The sequence below is a fragment of the Gallinula chloropus genome (genome assembly GCF_964237585.1).
Source record: "Gallinula chloropus genome assembly, chromosome: Z".
Taxonomy (NCBI): Eukaryota; Metazoa; Chordata; class Aves; order Gruiformes; family Rallidae; genus Gallinula; species Gallinula chloropus.
In genome coordinates, this window is record NC_140089.1 from 46121652 (window position 1) to 46143651 (window position 22000).

Below are 22000 nucleotides of genomic sequence, written 5' to 3' on the forward strand. Positions count from 1 at the left end.
GCTCGACTGGCTGCCGCGGTTTAGGGGGAGGGGCCGGGGCGGGGCCGCGGCAATGGTGCGGCTGTCCAGGTAGCGCCGAGCCGGAGCCGGAGCGTCGTTCTTCAAAGTGCGACTTTCTCGTGCTTCGGGTGTTCAGCCCTGCGCATCCCCGGGAGCCGCGGCGGCCAGAGTCGCCAGGTGGGGAGCGGTGAGCTGCCGACGGCGATGATGAGCGGGGCGGACGGCAGCCCGGCGGCCGCCGTCATGCAGGAGAGCTTTGGTTGCGCTATCGCCAACCGCTTCCAGCAGCTCCTGGACGACGAGTCGGACCCCTTCGACATCCTCTACGAGGCCGAGCAGCGCAAGCAGCTGTACAAGAAGCGCGACGAGGTGCCCGCGGCGGCGGGGAAGAGAGCCGGCGGCAGGGCGGGCGGCGGCAAGCGGGAGTCTCAGAAGAAGGGGAAGCAGCTCGGGAGTCCCCCCGCACGCAGGGGGCCGTCGCGGTCCGGTACGCCGGCGGCGCCTCCTCAGCGGAGCGAGGCTGGCTGGGGCAGGGGGCTTGGGCGGAGAGGTGGTGGCGGCGGCGGCGGGACAGCGGGCGCCGGGGATGGGGATGGGGATGGGGGGGGGGGGGGGCTGGGGGGCAAGGCAGGGCGAACCAGAGGGGCCCGCGGCCCGGCAAGCCGGTTTCGCTGAGGAGCGAGATGCCGGCGGCGCGGTGCCGGCGCGGGCAGTGCGGGCCCTGCGGCGCGGCGGGGCTGGCCGCCGGCTCCGCACTTACCGTGCCCGCGGGCAGCCGTGGCGCGGCGGGCGGCCGCTTGTCGGCAGCCGGGTCAGAGCGGGGCTGAGATGAACCAGGGCGGTGGTGGGTGGGGAGTTTCGGGGTGAGGTTTTTTTGCTGGTGGGTTTTTTGCCCCCCCCCCCGGCTGTGGAGGCGCCCCCAGGGCGAAGCAAGCGGCAGCCGGAGCGTCGCGTCGCTGCCGGTGGCCGTGCCTGGGCTGCCGAGCCGGTCTTGCGGCGCTCTCCCGGCCCCCCGGGATGCTTCGGGCGGGAAAAGAGCCCTTTTGGAAGTGGGAAACTTCAGGAATAGTCCCAAGAGGCAAATGGGTTCAGCACTAACAATCCCCCCGTGTCACCTGCGGTTCTTACGCCGCTTTAGCGTGACTGATGCGTTCTGTCGCCTGCCACCCTGGCACCCGCTGGTGTTTGACGTTCCCAGGCTCGTTTTCTGGCACTTCAGCTTATTCAGGGTTATAACGCGACTGAGGGTCTCCGTTTAGCCTGCCCGAGGATTGCGCTGAAGCGCAAACCTCTGAATAGAACGTGGTTTCCTGGCAGAACTCTTCAGCACGGTGTTCAGGAGCGGGCTGGGCTGGGTACCAGCTGCTGGCTTTTGATGCTAAATGTTTCTTCGGGGGGGAAGGAAGTAAGGAGCCAGTCGGCTGTTCAGAACGTCGACCACAGCCCCTTTAGCAGCTGCCGTGCACTGGGAGCAGTTTGTGTCAGCGCGGTGGTTGTCACTCACCTCGTACCGAAACCCCCAGCCAGAAGTTCGGTGTCCAAATCCTGAGAGTCTCTTCAGGGAAGTCTCCAGTTTTACTCTCATGAGCTGTTGTTAAGTGCCCGTTCTCTTGCAGCTGGGCAGCGAAGCCTAACGAGGAAAGTATTCTTAAGATGCCAGTTTGTACCTGCGGTAGAAGCTCCTGTTAAACGTGTTAACGCTCTAGGAAAAGGTGTGGGCTTTGAATCAGAGTTACCGCTCCATCAAGTCGTTGCCTTTGTTACCAATTCTGTTGCTCCAACAGGGATTATCTGGCCCCGTGGAGCAGAGAACCTTTCAATGCCAAATCCGGGGTAGTTAATGAGCCTCTTTGTCCGGGGTGATCCTAACAAGTCTGCCTCTTCCGACAGCATGAAACTTGTTTTTTGGAGTTTCTCTGTGCTTGCTAGGTAACTTTGTTATAGACCTCTGCCATCAAGACCAAAGCTCGCACTAGTAACAGGTTTATTTTATTTAAAGGGCGTTTGCTTTGCCGTGGTTATCAACGCAAGGTGAAGGAGCCTGTAACAGCAAGAGTCTCAAGTTTTGATGGAAAAGTTCTTGTATGAGAACTGGTGGTTATCAGTAATCTCCTAGAGCATGGAAGCATGTGGGGGAGTCCATTACCTTCTACTTGCCTAGGGACATCTCACGCATACAGACTCTGAGTAGTTCTGTGCTTAGTACACAATGACACGGGACGGCCTTTGTTTCCACCTACCTTGCTATTAAGAAATGCAGTTTCTCACAGAGACATCAGGTGTGTGCACCTTGTTTTAATTTCCTGCTAATTTAAAATACAGAAGGGAAAAAAAAAAATAAGCTGGCTTGTAGCAGCCTTTGTGAAAACGAATTTATCTACCGGAGCTATTCGCTCTGAGAAATGCAACGTTTTCTTGGTTAAGGAAGGTGACTATCCTAGATTTTGTGTGTGCTGTATGTTTTTTAACCTTGCTTGTTGAGAAATAAGGACTACGAATGGTTAGTGCTCAGGATGCTAAACCAGGGCAGAGTATTGAGGCATGGTCCTGTCTATGTGCTCCCCCTTTGTGTGCGCTGTCTTAGCAAGACTGTGCTGGAGGACAGAGATCACCATCTGACTTGGGGCAAGTACGATGGGATAGCTGACAAATACACAGCAAGTGGTGGGTTGAGGGAGGAAATTTAAGGTTTATTGGGGGGGGGGGGGAGAGGAGAGGCTATAGCTTTTTATTTGGGCCATCCAAAGGTCATTTGTTGTATCAGAAAACTTATGTATTCAGTAAAAAATTCAGGGGACTATTAGTTTATCCACTGAGAATGCATAACCACTTGGGAAGGTTCTTGTACCAGCTCGATTTCTGTAAAGCTTCTCATTGCCAGACGAGTGTACCTCTGGGGAAATAAAGAATAGTGGTTAAAGTTCCTTAATTCTGAACCTAATGGCTAAACCTGTATTTAAAAAGAAAATTTAAAAAATATACACAAAAAAACCCCCAGCCAAACTGAAAAGATTTTTTTATCCAGTCTTTTCAGTTGCTCCCCCCCAACTCGATTAGGAATTAATCACTGTAAAGAAGCACCTAAACCTTCTGAATGTCTGTATCAAATTCTGGTATTAGGGTTGAAATGGCAAAAGTCAGTATTGTAGTGACATTCATAGAACAGGCCAGGTTGGAAGGCACCTTGAAGGATTACCTGGTCTGACCTTTCCTGGAAAAGGCAGCCCAGAAGCAATCATATAGCACCCTATCCATTTGCATCCTGAAAACCCCCAGTGACAGGGACTTCTAACATCTCCCTGGGAAGGTTTTTGTAGTGAATAATCGTTATAAATTTCTTTCTGGTACTGTGGTGAAACCTCTCCTTGTGCAATTCGTACTTTTTGCCTCTTGTGTTTTCCATGTGGCTTCTTCTGAAGAGAGAGCCGCCATCTTCTTCATGGCTGCTCTTCAAGTGCTTGAAATGGTGGCCTGGCCCCCTTCAAGCCTTCTCCAGGGAGAAGAGACCGAGCTCCTTCAATTTGTCCTCACAGTACAGGCTCTTCAGCCCTTTGATCATCTTTGTGGCCCTCCTTTGGATGTCCTCTGGACTGTTTTTTCTAGTTGTTGTGGTGTTTAGCTTATTTGGGCTACAAAAAGTCTTGTTAGAAATTTCACAATTTTTATTTCTTGAGCACACTAATGGTGAACAAAACAGTCTCTGTCTACTCTTCAGTCTTGAAATACGCAAAAAGAAGTTTTTACAGTAGTCAGTGAGACTTCTTTCAGTGTTGTGTTGTTTTTATATACAAAATTCTGTACCTTCATTTTTATTTTTTTTTAAATTCTTCACTACCTTTTTCAGAAGACTTGTTACTAAATTTCTGGAGATGTTTTCAATTTGAAACAAACTTTTTAAGAAGACTTTGCCAGGTAATCCAGTACTTTGACCTTTAGAATCTAAACTATTTATTATGAATAGACGTAACTGTAAGGAGATGCTTTTTAAACCTCTCTCGGGGCGGGGGGGCGGGGGGAGGGAAACGGGCACCCTATTTCATAGCCTACCAAAACCTACACTCTTGACCTTACCAGTGTTGGGGTTTTTTCCCCTTTCACCGTGTTGCTTCCTGGCTTTTTTCGGCTCTGTGCTGAGGATGTGGCTGAAGGCTGTTTGTAGGTGTTGCGTTCAGCTCTTAGGGTCGCACCACTTAATGTTAACTCGGCTGGTTCTTAGCACAGTGGCCAAACTGCCTTTGCCAGCTCTTTATTCAAAAGGCCCAGTTGCAGAGCTTGCATTCTCTGCTGGTCCAGGCACATTAAATTTGTTGATCATGCAGTAATAAGCTCTATTCTTTCTGTTGAAATCTCTAAACCTTTTGTTGCTAATACCTCCACAAGGTTTTCTTCTTTCACGTCCATTTGATGACTCGTGTAACATTCAGATGTAGCTCCTGAATGCTACTTGTTTGAGTTTTCAGCTACGGTTTTAAGTTAGCATGGCACAGAAAAGTTTCTGTGGAATTTTATCCTATACTGACTGCAGTTTTCTTAAACAGTTTTACTCTGATGTCGTTCCTTGAGCAGTGTAGTCATACGGATTGTCTGGAGGAAAGCTGCTGCAGACGATTATGTGTTTGAGTACTGGCACACATGAAAACAAAATACCACAGAATAGTCGAACTCTGTGTCTTTCTTTGGTGTGTTGCATGCAAGAACTGAAGCCTTTTTTTTTTTTTCATTTTTTTTTTTTGCATTTTGGTATCACTCTGCAAAATGTGTAAATTAGCCATGCTTTAGTTCACAAAATTAATTGCATGAGGTTTGCAATTGAAATCACATGGATATACACATGCAAAGGGGAAGGAACTAGGATGGTTTGTGCAGTCCTAAATCTGCTACAATCTGAAATGTAGCAAAATAAGTCTCTGGAGTGAGAATCCTCTTCTGATATTTCCAGTTACAGCTTTGATGTAAAGGAGAATCAGTTGTCCATGTATAGGTAGGTGTTATTGTGTTACTGAGATGGTAATTAAGTAGCCTTTTTGCATGCAGCCATAATTAATTACATAGGTCGTTGAATTTTAGCACAGCTTCTCTGCTTGTCCTCATTCTGGGCCAATCAGAGCAGTGTTACTGTCAGGTTTTTGTACTTATTTCATCCCTTCAGAGCTCCAATTAAATAGTTTACTGAGGCTCAGACTTTTTTTATTTAAAAGTGAGCTGTTAAATGGAAAGTGGGGGGGAAGTCAAGTCGGAAGTCTCTTGGAATAAGTGGAAGGGGAAGTTTGAATTTATGATGTTAGCTTTAACATCTTTAGGCAGTTGAAGCTTGTCTGAAATGAAAAAAATTAAGGACAGTTTTAAAACTTTTATTTTGCTTTACTTAGTTGTGTGGGAAGTCTGCGAAAAGTGCTGTGGGGAGGGATAGATAACTGGAGTTTGCTGGTACAAGGTTATTTAGCCTTGAAGAGTTGCACGGCAATGACACAACTTATGTAAAGTAAACCAGCTATAAAATGATAGAGGAAATTGACTATCAGTAAATGTAAAATAATGGCAGAATATGGGAGGGGGAGCAGCATTGCAAGCTGAGCTGCAGTGTGAAAGATTTTTCTGATTCAAACTATTGTAGCTTAGGAAAGAGAGCTCAGGGTTATTTGGACTGTTTACAGCAGAACAGGAAGTCTGTTCCAGTTATCATCTAGGAGAGAAGCAGTGCTGGGAGCTGCTGAGGTACCAGTAGCAAGGAAAATAGAAAAGAGGTTGTTATGATTGTGAGGGAATCTCATCTTCCCATGTGTTGAAGTGTGTCTGCTCTTGGTCATCTCAAATGTGTTAAAAATAGAAACAGCAGACTGAAGTGACATGCATGATGAAACTTAGAGAATTATTTGTGTATTGGGAGAAATGTAAATCAAGGGGGGTTTTTTTTGTTGTTTTTCAATGGATGTCTGATGTACAAAAGGAGTATGTATAGAACTGCAGGTGAGATTTTAGGAGGCAACGAATGTTTATAGTTTGTTATTGTACAGAAATCAAGGAAATATAATTTCAGCCAGATTTTGTGAAATAAGGAAAAAGAATGCTTTTTCTACAGAGACGGTAATTGACCTGTGGCACTTCTTGCTGTAGGATGGCATTGATATATCAAAGCATGTATGTATTCAGACAGCAGTCTGGGTAAAGACATGAGCCCATCTGTGGATCTGGCCTCCATAAATAATTTCTTACAGGTTTTGATTCAAAAACACCTCTAAGGGTGGATTGCCAGGTGGAAAGCATTTTGTCCCTTTTTTTCTGTCTTCAAATACGTGCTGTAAGACATACAAGTCTTTCATCTGGCTTCTCCAGTTACTCTAATGTTCATCCTAACTGAATGAGAACTCCACTTGATTTGTCTTTTGCTCTGTTCCTGTGTGTGCTACTTGGGCAAAATAGAAATAACTCTTCACTTGGCACTTCTGCATCCCTGGGTGCGTTTGTGGAAATGGAGTATTGATGGAACCATCTCACTGGGCTTGAGTGTCAGCTATTCCAGTGGGATGAGTTTGTCTCAGCCTATAGGAATTCATAAAACAGTGTGGTGCAGCGTTGCCAGCTGGATTTTAGGTCAAACACAAGGTTTTGGTGCTCATTGCATCAGTAACCTCGCTCAGCCTGTGAAGCGCGTGCCAGCTGCCACCCTTGCCTGCTGTGCTCCTTGCCTAGGGAAGGGGAGAAGCACAGCAAGGTTTTTGCTCCATTGTGTAGTCACTGGTAGCAGCCATAAGCTGGACGGATGCCTTTGGTGTTTGTCTGAAGTGAAGGTTTGCTGCACAGAAAAATCTCTCGGGGTTTGTTTTTGGGGTTTTTTTTTTTTGCCCCCCCCCCCCCCTTAAAACTAAGAATTGAAAAGGTGAGGGCACTTTCCTGGGGTCGTGGGGCAGGGGGCAGGGAGGAGTCCACAAAACCTAGAGAACTGTCTCTTCCCAAGATGAAGTCCAGCTTGTTTGAGGACAGGTGATGTGGATAGAGAAACTTGGTGAGGGCTCGGCAACGATGCTGCACAGGCAGCTGGATCTTGCTGCCGTGTTTTAAATTTGCCTGTTAATACAATACTTAGATCCAGCATCTGGGAAACCAGGCAATGCAGGCAGTAAAGCACACAACACTGTTTCTACTTTCCCAGTTGTGAGATGCAGGCTTATTAAAACCACTTTTTCTAGAGTCCTCCTATGTAAATGCTGAAGTATAAACAAAACTGATAATGAAGTAGTACTGTGGGAGAGGTGAAAGCAAGTTACTTAAGTATGTTAGCTCTGTGTGATTTAGAGTTTCAACAATGGCTTGTAAAATAAGGCTTTTTTTCTTCAACAAGGTCTGGATTTAGTACCTGCTAACTCTAGTATTTACTGATTTCTTTCTCTCTTATAATGGGGGGGGGACTGTTTAAGCATCAGACTTCTTATCTCATTCCACAGTTTGGAAAATAAAGTGAGCCAACTCAGCTGATAGACTGGGCTGCTTCAGTAACCCCCTGGGGAGGGGGTAGTGATGTGGGAACGGTGGGAAATGTATTACAGGTGTAACTGTGAAACTGTGTAACTGGAAAACCACCTGTGGTGGTTAAACGTGGCAACCAGGGAAGACTGACTGATCTTCAGTTTTCAGGGCTATCAAGATTTAACCTGGCCAGCAGCTAAAACAACCACACAGGTATATGCTCACACACATACCCACCTCCCTCCTCCCCTCAGTGTGATGGGGAAGAGAATAAAAACTGTGAAGGAAAAAACCCAAGTAAAACTTGTGGGCTGAGATTAAGTCAGTTTATTCTCTTCCTTTTCTATCCTATTAATGACAGTGATAGAAAAGATGTACAAACGAGATGATGAGCACACTTGCTCACCAGCTGAAACTAGTGCTCAGCTCATTTTTGAGCCAAACTGCCTCCCACCCCACCCCACACTTAAATCCTGAGCATGATGGCATGGTATAGAATATCTTTGGCCAGTGTGGGATACCTGTCCTGGCTGTGTCCCCCCACAGCTTCCTGGGTGCCACCTGCCTTCTCATTGGCAGGGCAGCACGAGAAGCTGAAAAGCCCTTGACTGCTTGGCAACAACTGAAAACATCAGTGTTATCAGCACTGCTCTCATCCCAACTCCCAAACAGCACTGCACCAGCTGCTAGGAAGAAGATTAACTCTCCACCAAAACAAGAGCAAGCACAATGTTTGTAAGGCCTCAAGTAGCTCTTTTAAGTGAAAGCTATTATCACAGCAGCACACAAGATTGCTCCTGTTATGTCTTTCGGTTTGGTTTTTGGGTTTTGTTGTCTTGTGTGGGTTTGCTTTTTTCCTCCCAAAGGATAGGTGGCCTTTCAGCTCCTTAAAAGAGTCTGCATCATGACAGACATATGGCAAAGAATTAAAATTGGATAGCTTATGCTACTGCTGTTGCCAAGCTCCAGTTTAGTTTGCCCTTATATGCAGAGCTGGAAGTTGTGCTGGTATTTTGAAGTGATTCACAAGCAGGTCACAACCTTCTGCCCTGAAGGGTGACTTGGCTTGTTAGGGAGGTCTAGTCACTCCTTGACACTTTAATCCAGTATTGCATGTCTGTCAAACCAGTTAAAAATGGTTTTAGACAGGAAATAAGTGCTGCAAATAGTCTTGTGTTTAAAACCCATCTGTGGTAATTACAGCCACTGGCTGGAACTGAACTGAAGCAGCCTTGCACTGAGATTAGAGCAGGGCTGACCGCTTGTTTGGCACATCAGTGCTAGTGACATGTCATACACTGGTTTATCTGGCAAGAAGGCTTGTCTTAAAGGACTGCTACGTGGTACTAGGTAACAGAACTAGAGACCATCTTTCTGAAATGATTTTTGTTTTGGTTTTTTGTTGTTTTTTTTTTTTTTGGGGGGGGGAGCATTTCTAGGGAGCTCTTTGCAGGTGAAATCGAGTTTAAGAACATTGGGAAGTTGGTCTCTACTGTGTTCTTGCCAGGTTACTCTGTTGAGTAGAACTGATGCTTCTGATAGCCAATGAGAGACTCTATAATAAATAAAAATACACTCTTGTATTGCAGTTGCTCATTCATTCCAAACAAAGTAAGTAAAAATGAGGTCAGAAATGAGTAGTCACTTTTTCCACAGCAAGGTTCCAATTAGGAAATAACACTTGTATAGTTGCTGGTGTAGTTCACATGTGCACAGAGCAGGCATGTTTCCCAGTGTTACGTACAATTCTGTATTCTTTATAGATCTTCATAACATTTTTTTATTAAAGCGTCCTGCTATGAAAAGTTTTATCAGAGACTGATTTTAAAAGTTGTCCTTTATCCAGAGATTATATCTTAATTTTTGGGATGCAAAGATGCTTGTTGCTACTGTAAGGATTGAGAAACTCCAAATCCTGAGAAGGGAGAATTAGTGGAATATATTATGTCAAGCTGTTTGTGGCTTAATGAAAACCAAAGCTATGGTTGCTTCTGCAGCACCAATAAGCTATCTTCTGTGTACAGATATGGCTGTCCTTACTGCACAACAAAGAGCTTTGTTTACCATCTTTCTGCATTACTCACCCTTCACCAAGTGGATAGTTCTTTGAAATTTTATTTTTAAAGATGAAGTTACAGACTTGCCACCTAAGCTTTGATCAGAGGTCTTCTACAGGCATTTCTATGGAGCTGTGAATTAATTTGTGTCTTTATTGTGGCAAAGAACAGTAGTGTTTTTTCTCTCTCTGCGTGCTAGCAAGAGAGGCAAAGTAGCCAGGAGTGTCACTTGCCCACCCTCTAATCAGAGTTCAGCAACTTGCTCAGCATTGCACAGGTGCTTCTTGCAGGAAGAGGAGCTCAGTTCTGTTGATCTGCGAGCAGGGCTCCTGTAGCTCCTTGCTTGCTTGATTGACTTAAACCAACACCTTTTTCAGCCAGTGGTGTAAGTGCAGGGCCCTAGCAGGCAAAAAGCATGCTTGCTTCTGGAGAAATAGAGCACAGTATTTGGGAGAATGGGCCAGGAAGCACACAATGAACTTTAATCTTATGCTAGATATAGATGGGTTGAGTGGATAACCTCACTTTACTCTCTTCTGTAATACACAATTTCTCTGCATTCACCCTGCTCAGCTTGCTCTTCCTTAACCTTCTCACTGACCCAACAAAATCCTCAAAAGCTTAAATATACTTTTTCATGGAATGTGTTGACATTCTAGAATTAATTAGTGGTGTTGGAGCCTCTGGGCTTACTGCTTGGGTTTCGGCTACTTAAACTCAGTGACTTACAGTGTTGGTAGATAGTCCTCTCCTCCACAGAACAGTAATAGAAAGATGTGACCCTCTTCTGGTTGTGGAATACTGTAGTTGCATGCCTCAAGTAGAGGTGCAGGCTCCAGCCTTCTAAATTCAGCTTATCCAGCAGGATGTCTGTTGTCTCACGATCAACAACTACTGCCTGTCTCCAACTGTCCCCTTCCTTCCCCCACCTTCTGCTGCACCAGCAGCCATCTTGCCACTCGTTTCTTCCATTGAAGCTTCTCTGTCTTGTCCTGTAGTATGCTAGAAAGTTCTTTGAGACAACACGAGAGAAACAGTTCTTGTTCTCCGTTTCTGTGACTTTAACTTGAGAAAAATTGTAATTTATTTTTTTTTTAGCCTGTCTTTTCTGGAAATGTGTTAGCTGTGTCAAGGCCTGTAGTATTTTTGACTGAGGCAGGTTCATCAATACATAAGGTAAAGTAAGTAGATGCTTTTAAAACAAACAGTGCCTGGCAACACTAACTGTAAGTGCTTTTAATGTTTTGGTGGACTTGGGATTGGAGAGGGTAAAGTGGAAGACTGTCAGGTGTAGTCAACTCATTTCAGTCAGTAGTTTGGGAACGGCAATTCAGTTGTTATTGTTAAACTCTCAATATGTGTGTGTGTGTGTAGCTGAGAAGCAAGCACCTAAATGTGGAGGAAGGCAAGGATTGAATAACGGAGGAGCAGAAGTGAAACAGGACAAAATTAAATTGAGACCACCCTTCATGGAATGCTATTCCTATGAAAAAGACGAACAAGCGCGATCCACAGTGGAAAGGTATGTATCATGCAGGGAGAGGTAAGGTGCCTCGTGGAGGATCCCCACATGGGTGGGGAATGAAACTTCTCTTTCTATAAACAGATCCAGTAGCCAAACTTGAAGGCACAGTTGCTGTGTGGAGTTCTTGCAAGATGACTTAGTTCGTGCCTGTCAGAGGTGTAATTGCAGCTTCCTTGAAGGTTGATTTGGAGCGGTCTTGTTAAATGTTAGAAATGCCAGGTGGAACTGGAAAGTGTAAAGATCTGAAAATGTAACCCCCAGCCTGCAGCGTGAATGTTCATTTCAGAGCTCACACACCAAGCTTTGCAGGTTCCCAGTTGAACAGATTTTAGTGTTCAAACTGGAAATAAACTTTTGTAACAATGAATGGACAGTGAATGCAAATGAATTTTGTTTTCTTTGTAAGTACTAGAAAATTCCACCTAAACCTTTAATGCTTGAGAGCATGGCTATTCATACTTTACATCACAATAACTGGTATTTAACAACTTCCCTGAAACGTTTAACAGTTCCACATGAATCTGGGTTTAGACAGTGGAAGTGTGGCCTGATAAAGTTGCTGAAGATTTCAGTTTTACTGTGTTTTGGTTTAGCTTCTTTAATGTTTTCAGTGCTATTGATAAATGCCTGAACTTTTTCTTCCTGTTGTCTGTAGCAATTCCCTGAGTTCAGATTATGTTGATTTTTAATGACAAAATACAGCTGTACTGTGTAAAAATGCACTCTAAGAACTGTGCAGTGTCTCTCACATACTGATGTCTCTCACAGCTACATGAGTCAACCATATAGGTTTTTTTAGTCCTTGTTAACTGTTCTGTTGGAACAAAAATCTGACTGCAAATCTTCTTTTTACACCAATTGAAAAATCATACTGTGACAGGACAGTAAGAGGTCGTGGCAGAGGAAGAGACAGTGGAAAAAATTCCCGTTTCACTGGTTTTGACCAAAGAAGAAGACAGGAGTTTGAAAGACCAAGTGGGAATGACAAAATGTAAGTATTCTCTCTGCTGCTTCTTACTTGGTGTACAAGTAAACAGTAGTCACTGAAGGAGTGTCTCTTAAGTATTCTGTTCCCTTCTTCTATATCCATATTAGCTGGCAAAAAAAAAAATCATATAATAATAATAATAATAAGCTTTTAAACTCATGGAAGCCTGTTCCCCTCTCTAGGAGAATGAAACCAGTTGACAAAAGGGGTGGAGGTAGCGCTTATAGCTGGGTAACAGTTAAAAGATGGTATCATGTACAACACATACTTGTGCCCAGTATAGGTCATAATCTTCCGTGGCCTATGGTAGATCATCATTTTCTGTTCATCAGTTTCATGTCCATATTGAGCTCTGTAAGCTTTGCTTTCTCTTAATTGCTGTGAGGAACATGGTGTTTTTTCTGAACTCCCTCCATGTTGATAAGATGACGTAACAAAGGTATGGTGATGTTTCTCCTATTAATACTGCCAACATCTTTTGTCTGGGGCCACTCAAGCAAGTGAGACACGTGACATTTAATGACACTACTAAAAATGGCTACATTGCCTGTTAAAACATTGAAATGCTGTTAGTGGCCTTAAAGTTCAGTGTCTCTTTCTCATGTTTTGTGTGTCATTCAAATTTCACAGCTGTCATTCAGCATGGCTCTGGAGATAATATTTAGCTGACTTCACTGAAATACATTTTAAAGTGCACAAGAGGATCAGTAACAGAGTGTGGTGGCTTACTAATGGTCAGTTATATGATAAAAAAATTGGGACTCCAGTTCCATTCTGTATTTCTCTTATTAGTTTTTGTTCAGACGTGCAAAAAGCTTAATGGAAATGTTGGCTTTTGTCCGTTCTTAGCAATAGGTTGCTCTTTACAGTAACTTTTGTTCTTTATATACGTAAAAGAGGCAGCACTTTAACAAGAAACATCTTTGGCCAAATTAATTCACAAAATTGTTGATTGTGGATTCAGGCAGTCTGGAGAAAGGTTGAAAAATACAGCCTTGATGGGTAATACTTTTACGACTTAATATTCCAAGTTCTCCTGAAAGGCTGTAGTAACTTCTGTATTATTAGAAGTAGTATTATAGAGAGAATACTCCATACTACAAGTTAAAGATTAGGTTAGGTGCTCTTGCTTTTCAAAGCAAAACATCAGCTTAGACTAACATAGCTCTTAGCTGATAGCATGAAACTAACTGATGAGAGGGACAAAACTAGCTTCTGTAGAATGTCAGGGCAATTTGTGTGAATATTGTATGTAAAGTACAAGGCATTTTGAGATCCTTTATATTTATTCTCCCTGGTTTAGTTTGCTTTTTTTTAATTTCAGTAACAGAACTCGCAACATAAACATGACGTATCAGTGCTTTCTGGTGATGTGGTGTGTGTGGTAGAAGTGACATTAAATCCCATTTCTCTGAACAATTACAAAAGCATGTCTGTGCCTTAGTTGTGCTCGATGATGCATTTAGGATAGGTGTTAATTTTTAATATGTATGCCTACCAGTGGAATGAAAGTAAGTATGCTCCTACAGTCATTTTGACTGTGAACTAATGTCTGTGTTACAGAAATGCAAACTTGGAGTATGATTTTTTTGCTGTTTTAATAGTTGAAATAGAAGCCAAAGCCAAGTGTCAATGGTACGCTGTAATCAAGTACTGGCATTAGTATTTATGGTTGTGTTTTGTCTTCATGCATGCTTTTCACTTTCTTTGATTAAAAGCCCACAGAAATGGAATTTTCCTAATGTGTCTCATTTTGTTAACCACTCAGCTAGTCACTTAGTAGATTAACTTTTTGCTTATGATCCTTGAGTTTTTCTCCTCTGTTTTTTCCGGAGTTCGTGGGGAAGGGAAAACAATGTTGTATTTATCTGGTGTTTTTCCAGCGTGACCCGTGATAACTTTGGGTTTGGGTTTTTTGTTTGTCTTTTTTCACTGTTTTAGTGGGAAGGGACGGACTGCTCCTACTGGAGAGACTGCAAAAACATCTGACCAGCCACAGCCACCTGAAGGAGAACCTCTGAACAAGTACAGTTTGACTAAAATATTTTCTTTCTAAATGCAAAGAAAACAGTTGACTGATATTGATATACTTCTGTTGGGAGGCACGCTTAAAGTGTGAACTATGAAGTGTTGCCAGTGGACATATTTAAAAATAGCAAAGCCTTGTCTATGTGAGACAAGAGTGCATCCTTAGTTCTGACTAAATCTTGGTTTATGGAGCTGCAGATTGCATTTAATTGCCCAGTGATGCTTACGTTCCTAAGGTTGGGTGGTAATTTAAGGAGCCACATATTGTCTCTTACATGTTAAACTTTCCTGACTTGTAAGCACTGCTTTGCTTTTTTAAGTTCTCTAAGAGAAAAAGGCATTGAAGGTATGCCTGTGCAAATACAGTTAAAATACACTTAAGATAAAATACTTTAAGTTAGTATTTACCAATCAGCAATGCCATGCAGTTGTCACCCATTCAATGAAGGGCCTCTGTAGAACTTGGAAAAACTTGATGGAAATGGCCTTGCAGTGGGTGTTGAAGGAGAGAATTTGAGAGAGAAATCTGCACCTTGTCTTCCGGCTTTCATCCTTGTCAGTGTCCAGTGGTAACTTACTTCACAGGAAATAGATACTGGTTTAAGAAAAAGAAACTGGACAATCTTGTCCAAGTAAGGGACTTTGAAGAGTTATCCATTAGCATGTGGTGAATATCTACTCCTGAGTGAAAGAGGGTCTGTGCAGTATGTCAGCCTTTGCTTCTGCTATGAAGAGGAACATGTTTTAACAAATGATGCAGCCCTGGTTAGTAGTGGCCTTGGTTAATTTCTTACTTATAAAGCTGACAACACCATCTGTTTTGTATGTTCAGGTCATATATCCCTGTAAGAAGCTGAGTTGATATAGCTTTGATCCTTTTAATCTAGCTTTTAATATCTTTCCAGTGGTCTGCACACATGGGGGAATCTGTCTCTCAAATTGAGTAACTATGATTTGATTTCCAGAGAACTGCTCCTGGACTAAGCTAAATCAGATGGATAGTGTAGATAAACTGTCAATAAACAAATGTATTGGCTAAATATGAGAATGGTTATTCAGCTTTTTTTGTCAACTACTGGTATCTTTACTTGTTTCAGGCTTGTGTTTGTTTCTACTCCAACTTAAACAATTTGTGTCCTCACATCAGCTTCTTGTAGAATATAAGGCATGAGAAGTATATGTAGTAGCAAAGGCATATGGCAGAATCTGCTGGTTGTCTTTAATTCTTTTCCCTTTCTCAGACATCACTAGTTATTCAGAGATATTACTCCTCTTCACGTTGTTGGGGCTTTTTTTTTTAAAAAAAAGCTTTGTTTAGGAATATCAAAAGATTCTAGCTAGGCTACCTTATGTTTTCACTACAGCCCCAATATTGAGGAGGTAAGGAGTGTGTGTTCACTTAAACTACTGCTAGGATTGCTGGCCAAGCAGGTCAAGGGAAGTGATTCTGCCCCTCTGCTCTTGTGAGACCCCACCTGGAGTACTGCATCCAGCTCTGGGGTTCCCAGTATAGGAAAGACAAAGCTGTTGGAGTGAGGCCAGAGGAGGGCCACGAAGATGATCAAGGGGCTGGAGCATCTCTCCTATGCAGAAAGGCTGTGAGAGTTGGGCTTGTTTAGCCTGGAGAAGAGAAGGCTCCCAGGAGACCTAATTATAGCCTATCAATACTTAAAGGGGTCCTACAGGAAAGTGGAAGACTGTTCTCCAGGGAGTGTAGTGATAGGACAAGGGGCAATGGCTCCAAGTTGAAAGAGGGTGGGTTTAGGTTAGATGCAAGGACAGGACACGATTGGCCTTCTGAGCTGTGAGCACACACTGCTGGCTTGTGTTGAGCTTATTATCAATTGGCACTCCAAGTCCTCCTCAGGGCTGCTCTCAATGTGCTCTCCACCCAGCCTGTGGCTGTGCTTGGGACGGCACCAACCCACACACAGGACCTTGTACTTGGCTTTTCTGAACTTCAGGCAGTTCGCATGGGCCCATCTCTCCAGCCTGTCGAGCTCCCTCTGGATGGCATCCCTTCCCTCCAGCGTGTTGACCTCAGCACACAGCTTGGTGGAGTTGGCAGACTTGCTGAGGGTGCACTTGATCCCACTGTCCATGTCACTGACAAAGATATTGAACAGTGCTGGTCCCAGTACTGACCCCTGGTGGCCCCTACTGATCGAAATTTCAGTGTCTTATGATGGTCTTTCCAATGCTTTGTAGAAATGCCTTGGAGTTCTATTCTTGTTTTTCTACCTGCTCCCATATCGAAGGCATTACTCAGTTGAGCCCTTGTTCCACCCTACCAGCAGTGACATCTGTTCCAAACGTAATAGTTGATGTGGCTCCTTATAGTAGTACACCTTTGCAGAAGTGACAAATGCTTTTCATTTAAAGTTCAGCTTGACTGGGTTACTCACAATGCTCTTGTGTGGTTTAGGGGGATGGGGTCCCTCTATCAGAGCTTCTGCGTTGCTGGTGCTTCTTTCTGTGCTTGCATGGCTGATATTTTTGCCGGAGAATACTCATTGCTGCTTGTCCCTGGGACTTCCTGGTGATGGTTGTCTTGTTTGTTTTAAAATAACTTGCTCAGTCTTTTTAGCATCTGACTGCTGGTCAGTCCTTCATTATTCTTGAACACTTGTCCTATTGCCCTTTTCTTTCACAAGCTTTGTGCCACCAGAATGCAGTAAGTCTGTTGCATACTACACTGTGTAGAATAGCACAGAGTTGACCTTCAAATTCCACTCAGATGTTTGTTTTATTTTGCAAACTGAAAGACTGATAGCTACTTCTAAGTACTTGTTGCTAACAGTTTTGCATCTTTCTGCAGCTGTTGCTGGGGACTGAAACAGTGTCTCCCTAATGGGGAAAGCTTAATGGGGGAGGAGGACAAAAGACTTTGAGCTGAGATGTGCAATGCACTGATTCTGTCCTGAGACAGTGTCTTGGGAATGGAGCTTGCAACTAGCCTTGGTTTTACAACACTCTCAGAACTGAAGTTTCAGATAAATGGTCAAAAATTATCTGGCATCTTATTCTCGAGGACAACAAATTTAAATGCTTGGGGTGCAATTAGTTCTTAATGTGCTTACACATGGAACATTATCTGCTGGTGTTTTTTCTGAAGTAGCTGCATCTTTCACAAGTATCCTTTTTATTTAATTGAGTAAACCAGTTGTGGGTTTTTTTTCTCAGCAGCCCTTCAATATAGTTTCAGATCTTTGTAATTAGTTTGGAGGTACAAACATCTTGCCAGGCTTTTAACCTTTATCTTCTGTTTGATACAGCTGGAATTTTGAAAATAACAGGGTATGAAGGCATGTCAGACAGTAGGCATATAGTACAGGACTTGCATAGGGTTTTTTTACTACTTTTTTCTACAGAGTGCGTTTAAAACTGCATTCATCCTAAACCCAAAATTGAGGACTGTTTCACTATGCAGTTCTGCTCCTACTTGTGTTGTATACAGGGTGTTTCAGGAAAATAATATATATTTTGTCTGGCAAGAAATAAAATGGTTCTCTGCAAGATCAGGTAGGAAGAAGGAGCAGGCCTGTTCATGTATGAGCTAGTTCTAAATGTACAGAACACTCTCAACAAATATGCGTGCTCTGATGGGGTGTGTGTGCACAACTTTGAAAACAAAATGCACAGTTCACTGACTGTCACTTGACTGTGAATCTTTCTGTGGTAAAATAAAGTTCCAGCTTACATCCAATGAATTGTATTGAAATATCTTCAGTAGAAGAAGAGGTGGACCTGCAATTGAGTGAGGCAAACCAAACCCATAACAATAGGGTTTTCTGGGAAGGTCAGTGTAAGGGAAATACTTAACCAACTTTGACTGCTATTGCAATGCATAGCAGCTTTGTGTTTGGGAAAGGGAGAAGTGGTTTCTCCAGTGTCTGGGAGTAATCAGTGCAGGGTTGCCTGTAATTCATGATATCTGACTTGTTTCTGCAGCAGTTATGGTGATGAAATGAGTTGTGCTCCCTGCATGTCATGTTGCTTAGTAGGGAAATTATCTTTCAGCAAATACTGTTAGAGGGGTACATCTGTAGCATACTGACTAGCTGCTGATCCTGGGCAAGTCAGTTGTGGCCAGCATCAGAAAAATGGCAGAAGAATAGACAAGCATGAGTGAAGTGAATATTTGATTTTTATATTATGTATCTTGTCTTAAAAATACGGACATAAAGCCTTGGACTTCTGGCTTTGTAGTTCAAAAATATGCAAGGCAGACTCCAATGTGTGCCGTATGTTTTACTTGAACACACTGTCATTATTGCCCCACTAACCTGACAAAAGAAACTAAAGAAGCATCTTGTGACTTTAACAAAGGAAATATTAATGATGACCCACAAGATCCCATCATGTCTTTTTGATGACAGAAGGCGGCACTGCAGCATGAATCCATCTCATATTGTCATCCTGCCGTACAAGTCAATAAAACTCTGCAGTTGGGGTGTTTTAAAGCAACTGCCCTGTGTGCTTTTTTTTTTCTGTATTTGCTGTGAGTAGATTCACTATTCAACAGTGAGGTTGAGAATATGCCAAATCAAAAAAACAGACTTGTTTTTGTCTAGCATCTGACGTGCTTGAACTTAGGATAAGAACTTACTACGGGAGGCTGGAGAAGGTGTTTGTTCATACAACTAATTTCAAACACACCCTAAGTATATTTTCCAACCTAACTTAATGTAAAACTTGCACATCAAGTTAGTGTGGGGATTAAGGGAAATCTCAGAGAGTAATTTGGTGAGAAGCATTCTAAATGTTTAGTGTGCTTGCTTTAGAGAGTAGTGTTCTTGTTCATCCTGACATGTTGCAAGCTAATGGTTTTTATTTTACAACTATAAACCTTTAGAGTTGCTGAAGGAGAGCCAATTGAAGAAGTTCAAGAGATGACATTAGATGAATGGAAAACTTGTCAGCAACAGAATCGACCAAAGCCTGATTTCAACATCCGGAAGCCAGAATCCACTGTTCCTTCCAAAGCAGTGGTGATTCACAAGTCAAAGTATAGCAATGATGTAAGCATTGCCTCAGGAATTCTGTAAACTCTGCTTTATGCCCAGGGTTAGGAAGCTGTCTTGATTCGTTTTCTACTAGTTTTATATAATCTCAACAGGCTGGAAGTCAGTATCTAAGCTTTGTTACTGTAATTACGTCCGTGCCCCAAATTTTGCTTTACAGTTACTCTGTTCATTTTCTTCTCTCAGATTATTGTCCCTGTTTTGTACACAGATTCATGATATATCAGGTTGTACAATCTTACAGCTCAGTCTTAGAATACAAAGCCACTGTCCTTGCTGATGCCACCTATGTAGATCTCTGTTAAAGCCACTAGAAAAACTTGGTTTACTAAATATTTCTTATCCTTAAGTTTGCATCTACTTGCTAGTATACGCTTGCATGCATATATTAAATTTGGGGTTTGACATCTGTTGGTCTGCATGCTAAGTGTCCTATTTCTCACCAGTGCCAGATCCCAGCTTTCATTGTGCCCTTGGAATACATGATTTTTATTTTTTCCCAGTTTTAGGGTTCTGCTTCTTAGAAGAAGTAACTCTGGAGGGCTTGTTCTATAATGATGTCCTTTCTCCTACTCATTTTAACTTTTTTATTCCACCATATTACTAGGATTTACATTTCAGGGCAAATTTCTAGTTTATGACAGGGGAGAGAAGAGAGGCTTTGTTCACAGATGCTTGCTTGCTTAGATTTCGGGTTTTGGGGGTCACAGAAGTACATATGTATACTTGCAGTCTAGTATGATGGAATTTGATCCATGAGGTCTGCATGCATGTGTGAACACATGCTGTCATTCGTCTGTGTATGATGTTAGCATCAAAACATGCAGCTTTTTAAGCCTTAATCACTTTAGGTCATTGAGCACTTCTGGGAACAGACACTAATACTGAAGTGGCCAGCGTCCTTTTTAGCATAGGTTTTTGTGGTCACCCCCTCTTCTCTCTCTGAGGGAGGCAGTGATGGGGTGGGGAGAATAACTTTCACAAGCTCTGAAGAGAGTATAATATGCAAGTGTGTGAAGAGAGAACGTGGTCTTCAGTTCTTTTTGCCTGTAAGGCTTCTCAGCTGGCAGTGTCAAGGGACCTTGTCAAAGTGAACACAGGATAAGGGGGTACAGGAGCTGCATAACATGGACAAGTTCAGTTGCTGTATTAGACATTGAATGACATGATTCTTCACTGTATGGGATGATTTTACATATATGTCATTATTACTACAGTGGATGTTGAAATGATGATTAGGAATAAAGAGTTTAAACAATAATACTCTCATAGGTGCAGACATAGACTAATAGATTGGCTAGCCAAATGCTGTGCTATGGCCATACTTGAAGATAATTGTAGCAGTAAGTAGCTTAAGACTGATTCTCAAGTCCCTTAGAAAACCCCTAAAATGATATTTCTGAAAAGCCTCTTCAGTCTCACAGAGCTGGTACAGAAGATTTTGTTCCTAGGGCTCTCTGAGCCAACAAAGAACTATTCTAGGCATCTGGGAAGCTACAATTGCCTCACCTCTGTTAAAACCCTGTGCAAATTAAGGCCTCTTCTGTTCTAGGTGGCATCTTGATTTGTCTGCTGCTTAGTCAATAATACAGATGTGCATGTGACTAGGTATCAGGGAAGGAAGAAGATATTATATGGAAGATGTAGGCTTTAACCAGGTTGTCTTTTTAGGTGCGAAAAGAAAATATAGGGGATCGTTGTCCTGTCTTTCAAAGACCAGTGAATGACATAACATCTCAGCTGGATATTAACTTTGGGAGTCTTCATCGCCGTGGCCGCGGTTGTGGCAGAAAACTTGAGAAAACAGGACATCAGCCAGAAGTAGTGGTAATGCTCTTCTTATGATATTTTTGTGTTGCTTGCTTGGAGATTCTTTTGTTGTTGTTGTGAGGGTGTATGTGTCCTGCCCCCTTTGGTGTGGAATTATTGATTTCCAGAGTGCCAGACATCTTTGTAATTCATGCCTCATAGTATGTTTATTTTGGGGTCCTGACCCATATCGTATTACGTGAATACCTGTTCAGACTCTCAATTCTAACACAAATTTCAAAAGGTCTGATTTCTAGTTGCTATAATAATAACATGCAATGAAGATTTGCTTCTGCAGTGAGTTTCAATATCAACTGGGAAGTAATTAAAATTAGTAAAGGCTTGTATCCCTTAAAAAAAATTCTGTGTAGTACTGTAATAGAACTTTGATTGCTGAAAGTGAGATGAGTAAATCTCAGATCATGCAGTTGAAGACAGAGTTCTACGGAATGATGCAAATGTTTGATATAACCATTAACAAAAATGTCTGCTGACCTTTTGAGGAAAAAAAAAGGCACTTTTGCATAATGAAAAATTGCATTATACCAAGGGTCTGGGTTTTCTTCTGTCAAGTACTTTAAAATACTTCAAGGGTGGAAACTTACAGAATGATGCAGAAGTGATTTGATGCATTTCTTTCACCTGAAAGAAAAAGGTTCTATGTAATAACATAGTCTAGAGTTTAAAATTACACCTCAATGTGTGCAGTAGCCTTGGAATGTAAAAATATAATAGTACTCCTTTTAAAAGCAGGTGGTATTTTAGGTGAGATTGCTTTACCTTTTTTTTTTTCTTGGTTTTAATGCTGCAGAGCATGTGATCTCCTGGTCCTCCTCAGGCAGTAGATCAGCATTACCAATACAGATACACTAAGGAAATTACATAGTCATAGCTTCTGGGATAGATGCTGAGCGTTTCTGTGATAGTAGTAGATGCAAAGCAGTTACCGTGAATAAAGGAATGAACCCTTTTCAGGTTAAAATACATACACATATCTGTTATATGTTTTTAAATGCCCTCACTCTTATAAAGCTTGCTTTCTTTGTAGGTGCCGTGTGTTGCTCCAAATCCTTACGATCCTGAGGATTTTCCGGCGCTGGCTTGA

The 22000-nt window shown here is 42.6% G+C and overlaps 1 protein-coding gene across 1 annotated transcript; it reads left to right on the forward strand.

The window, feature by feature from the left end:
- Nucleotides 1-204: 204 nt before the first annotated feature.
- Nucleotides 205-22000, forward strand: HABP4 (hyaluronan binding protein 4; the record flags this gene model as incomplete). Its single annotated transcript, XM_084278412.1, has 8 exons — nt 205-487; nt 10896-11043; nt 11927-12037; nt 13598-13669; nt 13976-14059; nt 18918-19083; nt 20758-20913; nt 21944-22000. 8 exons carry the CDS (start codon nt 205-207, stop codon nt 21998-22000), a joined length of 1077 nt encoding a protein of 358 aa, XP_084134538.1.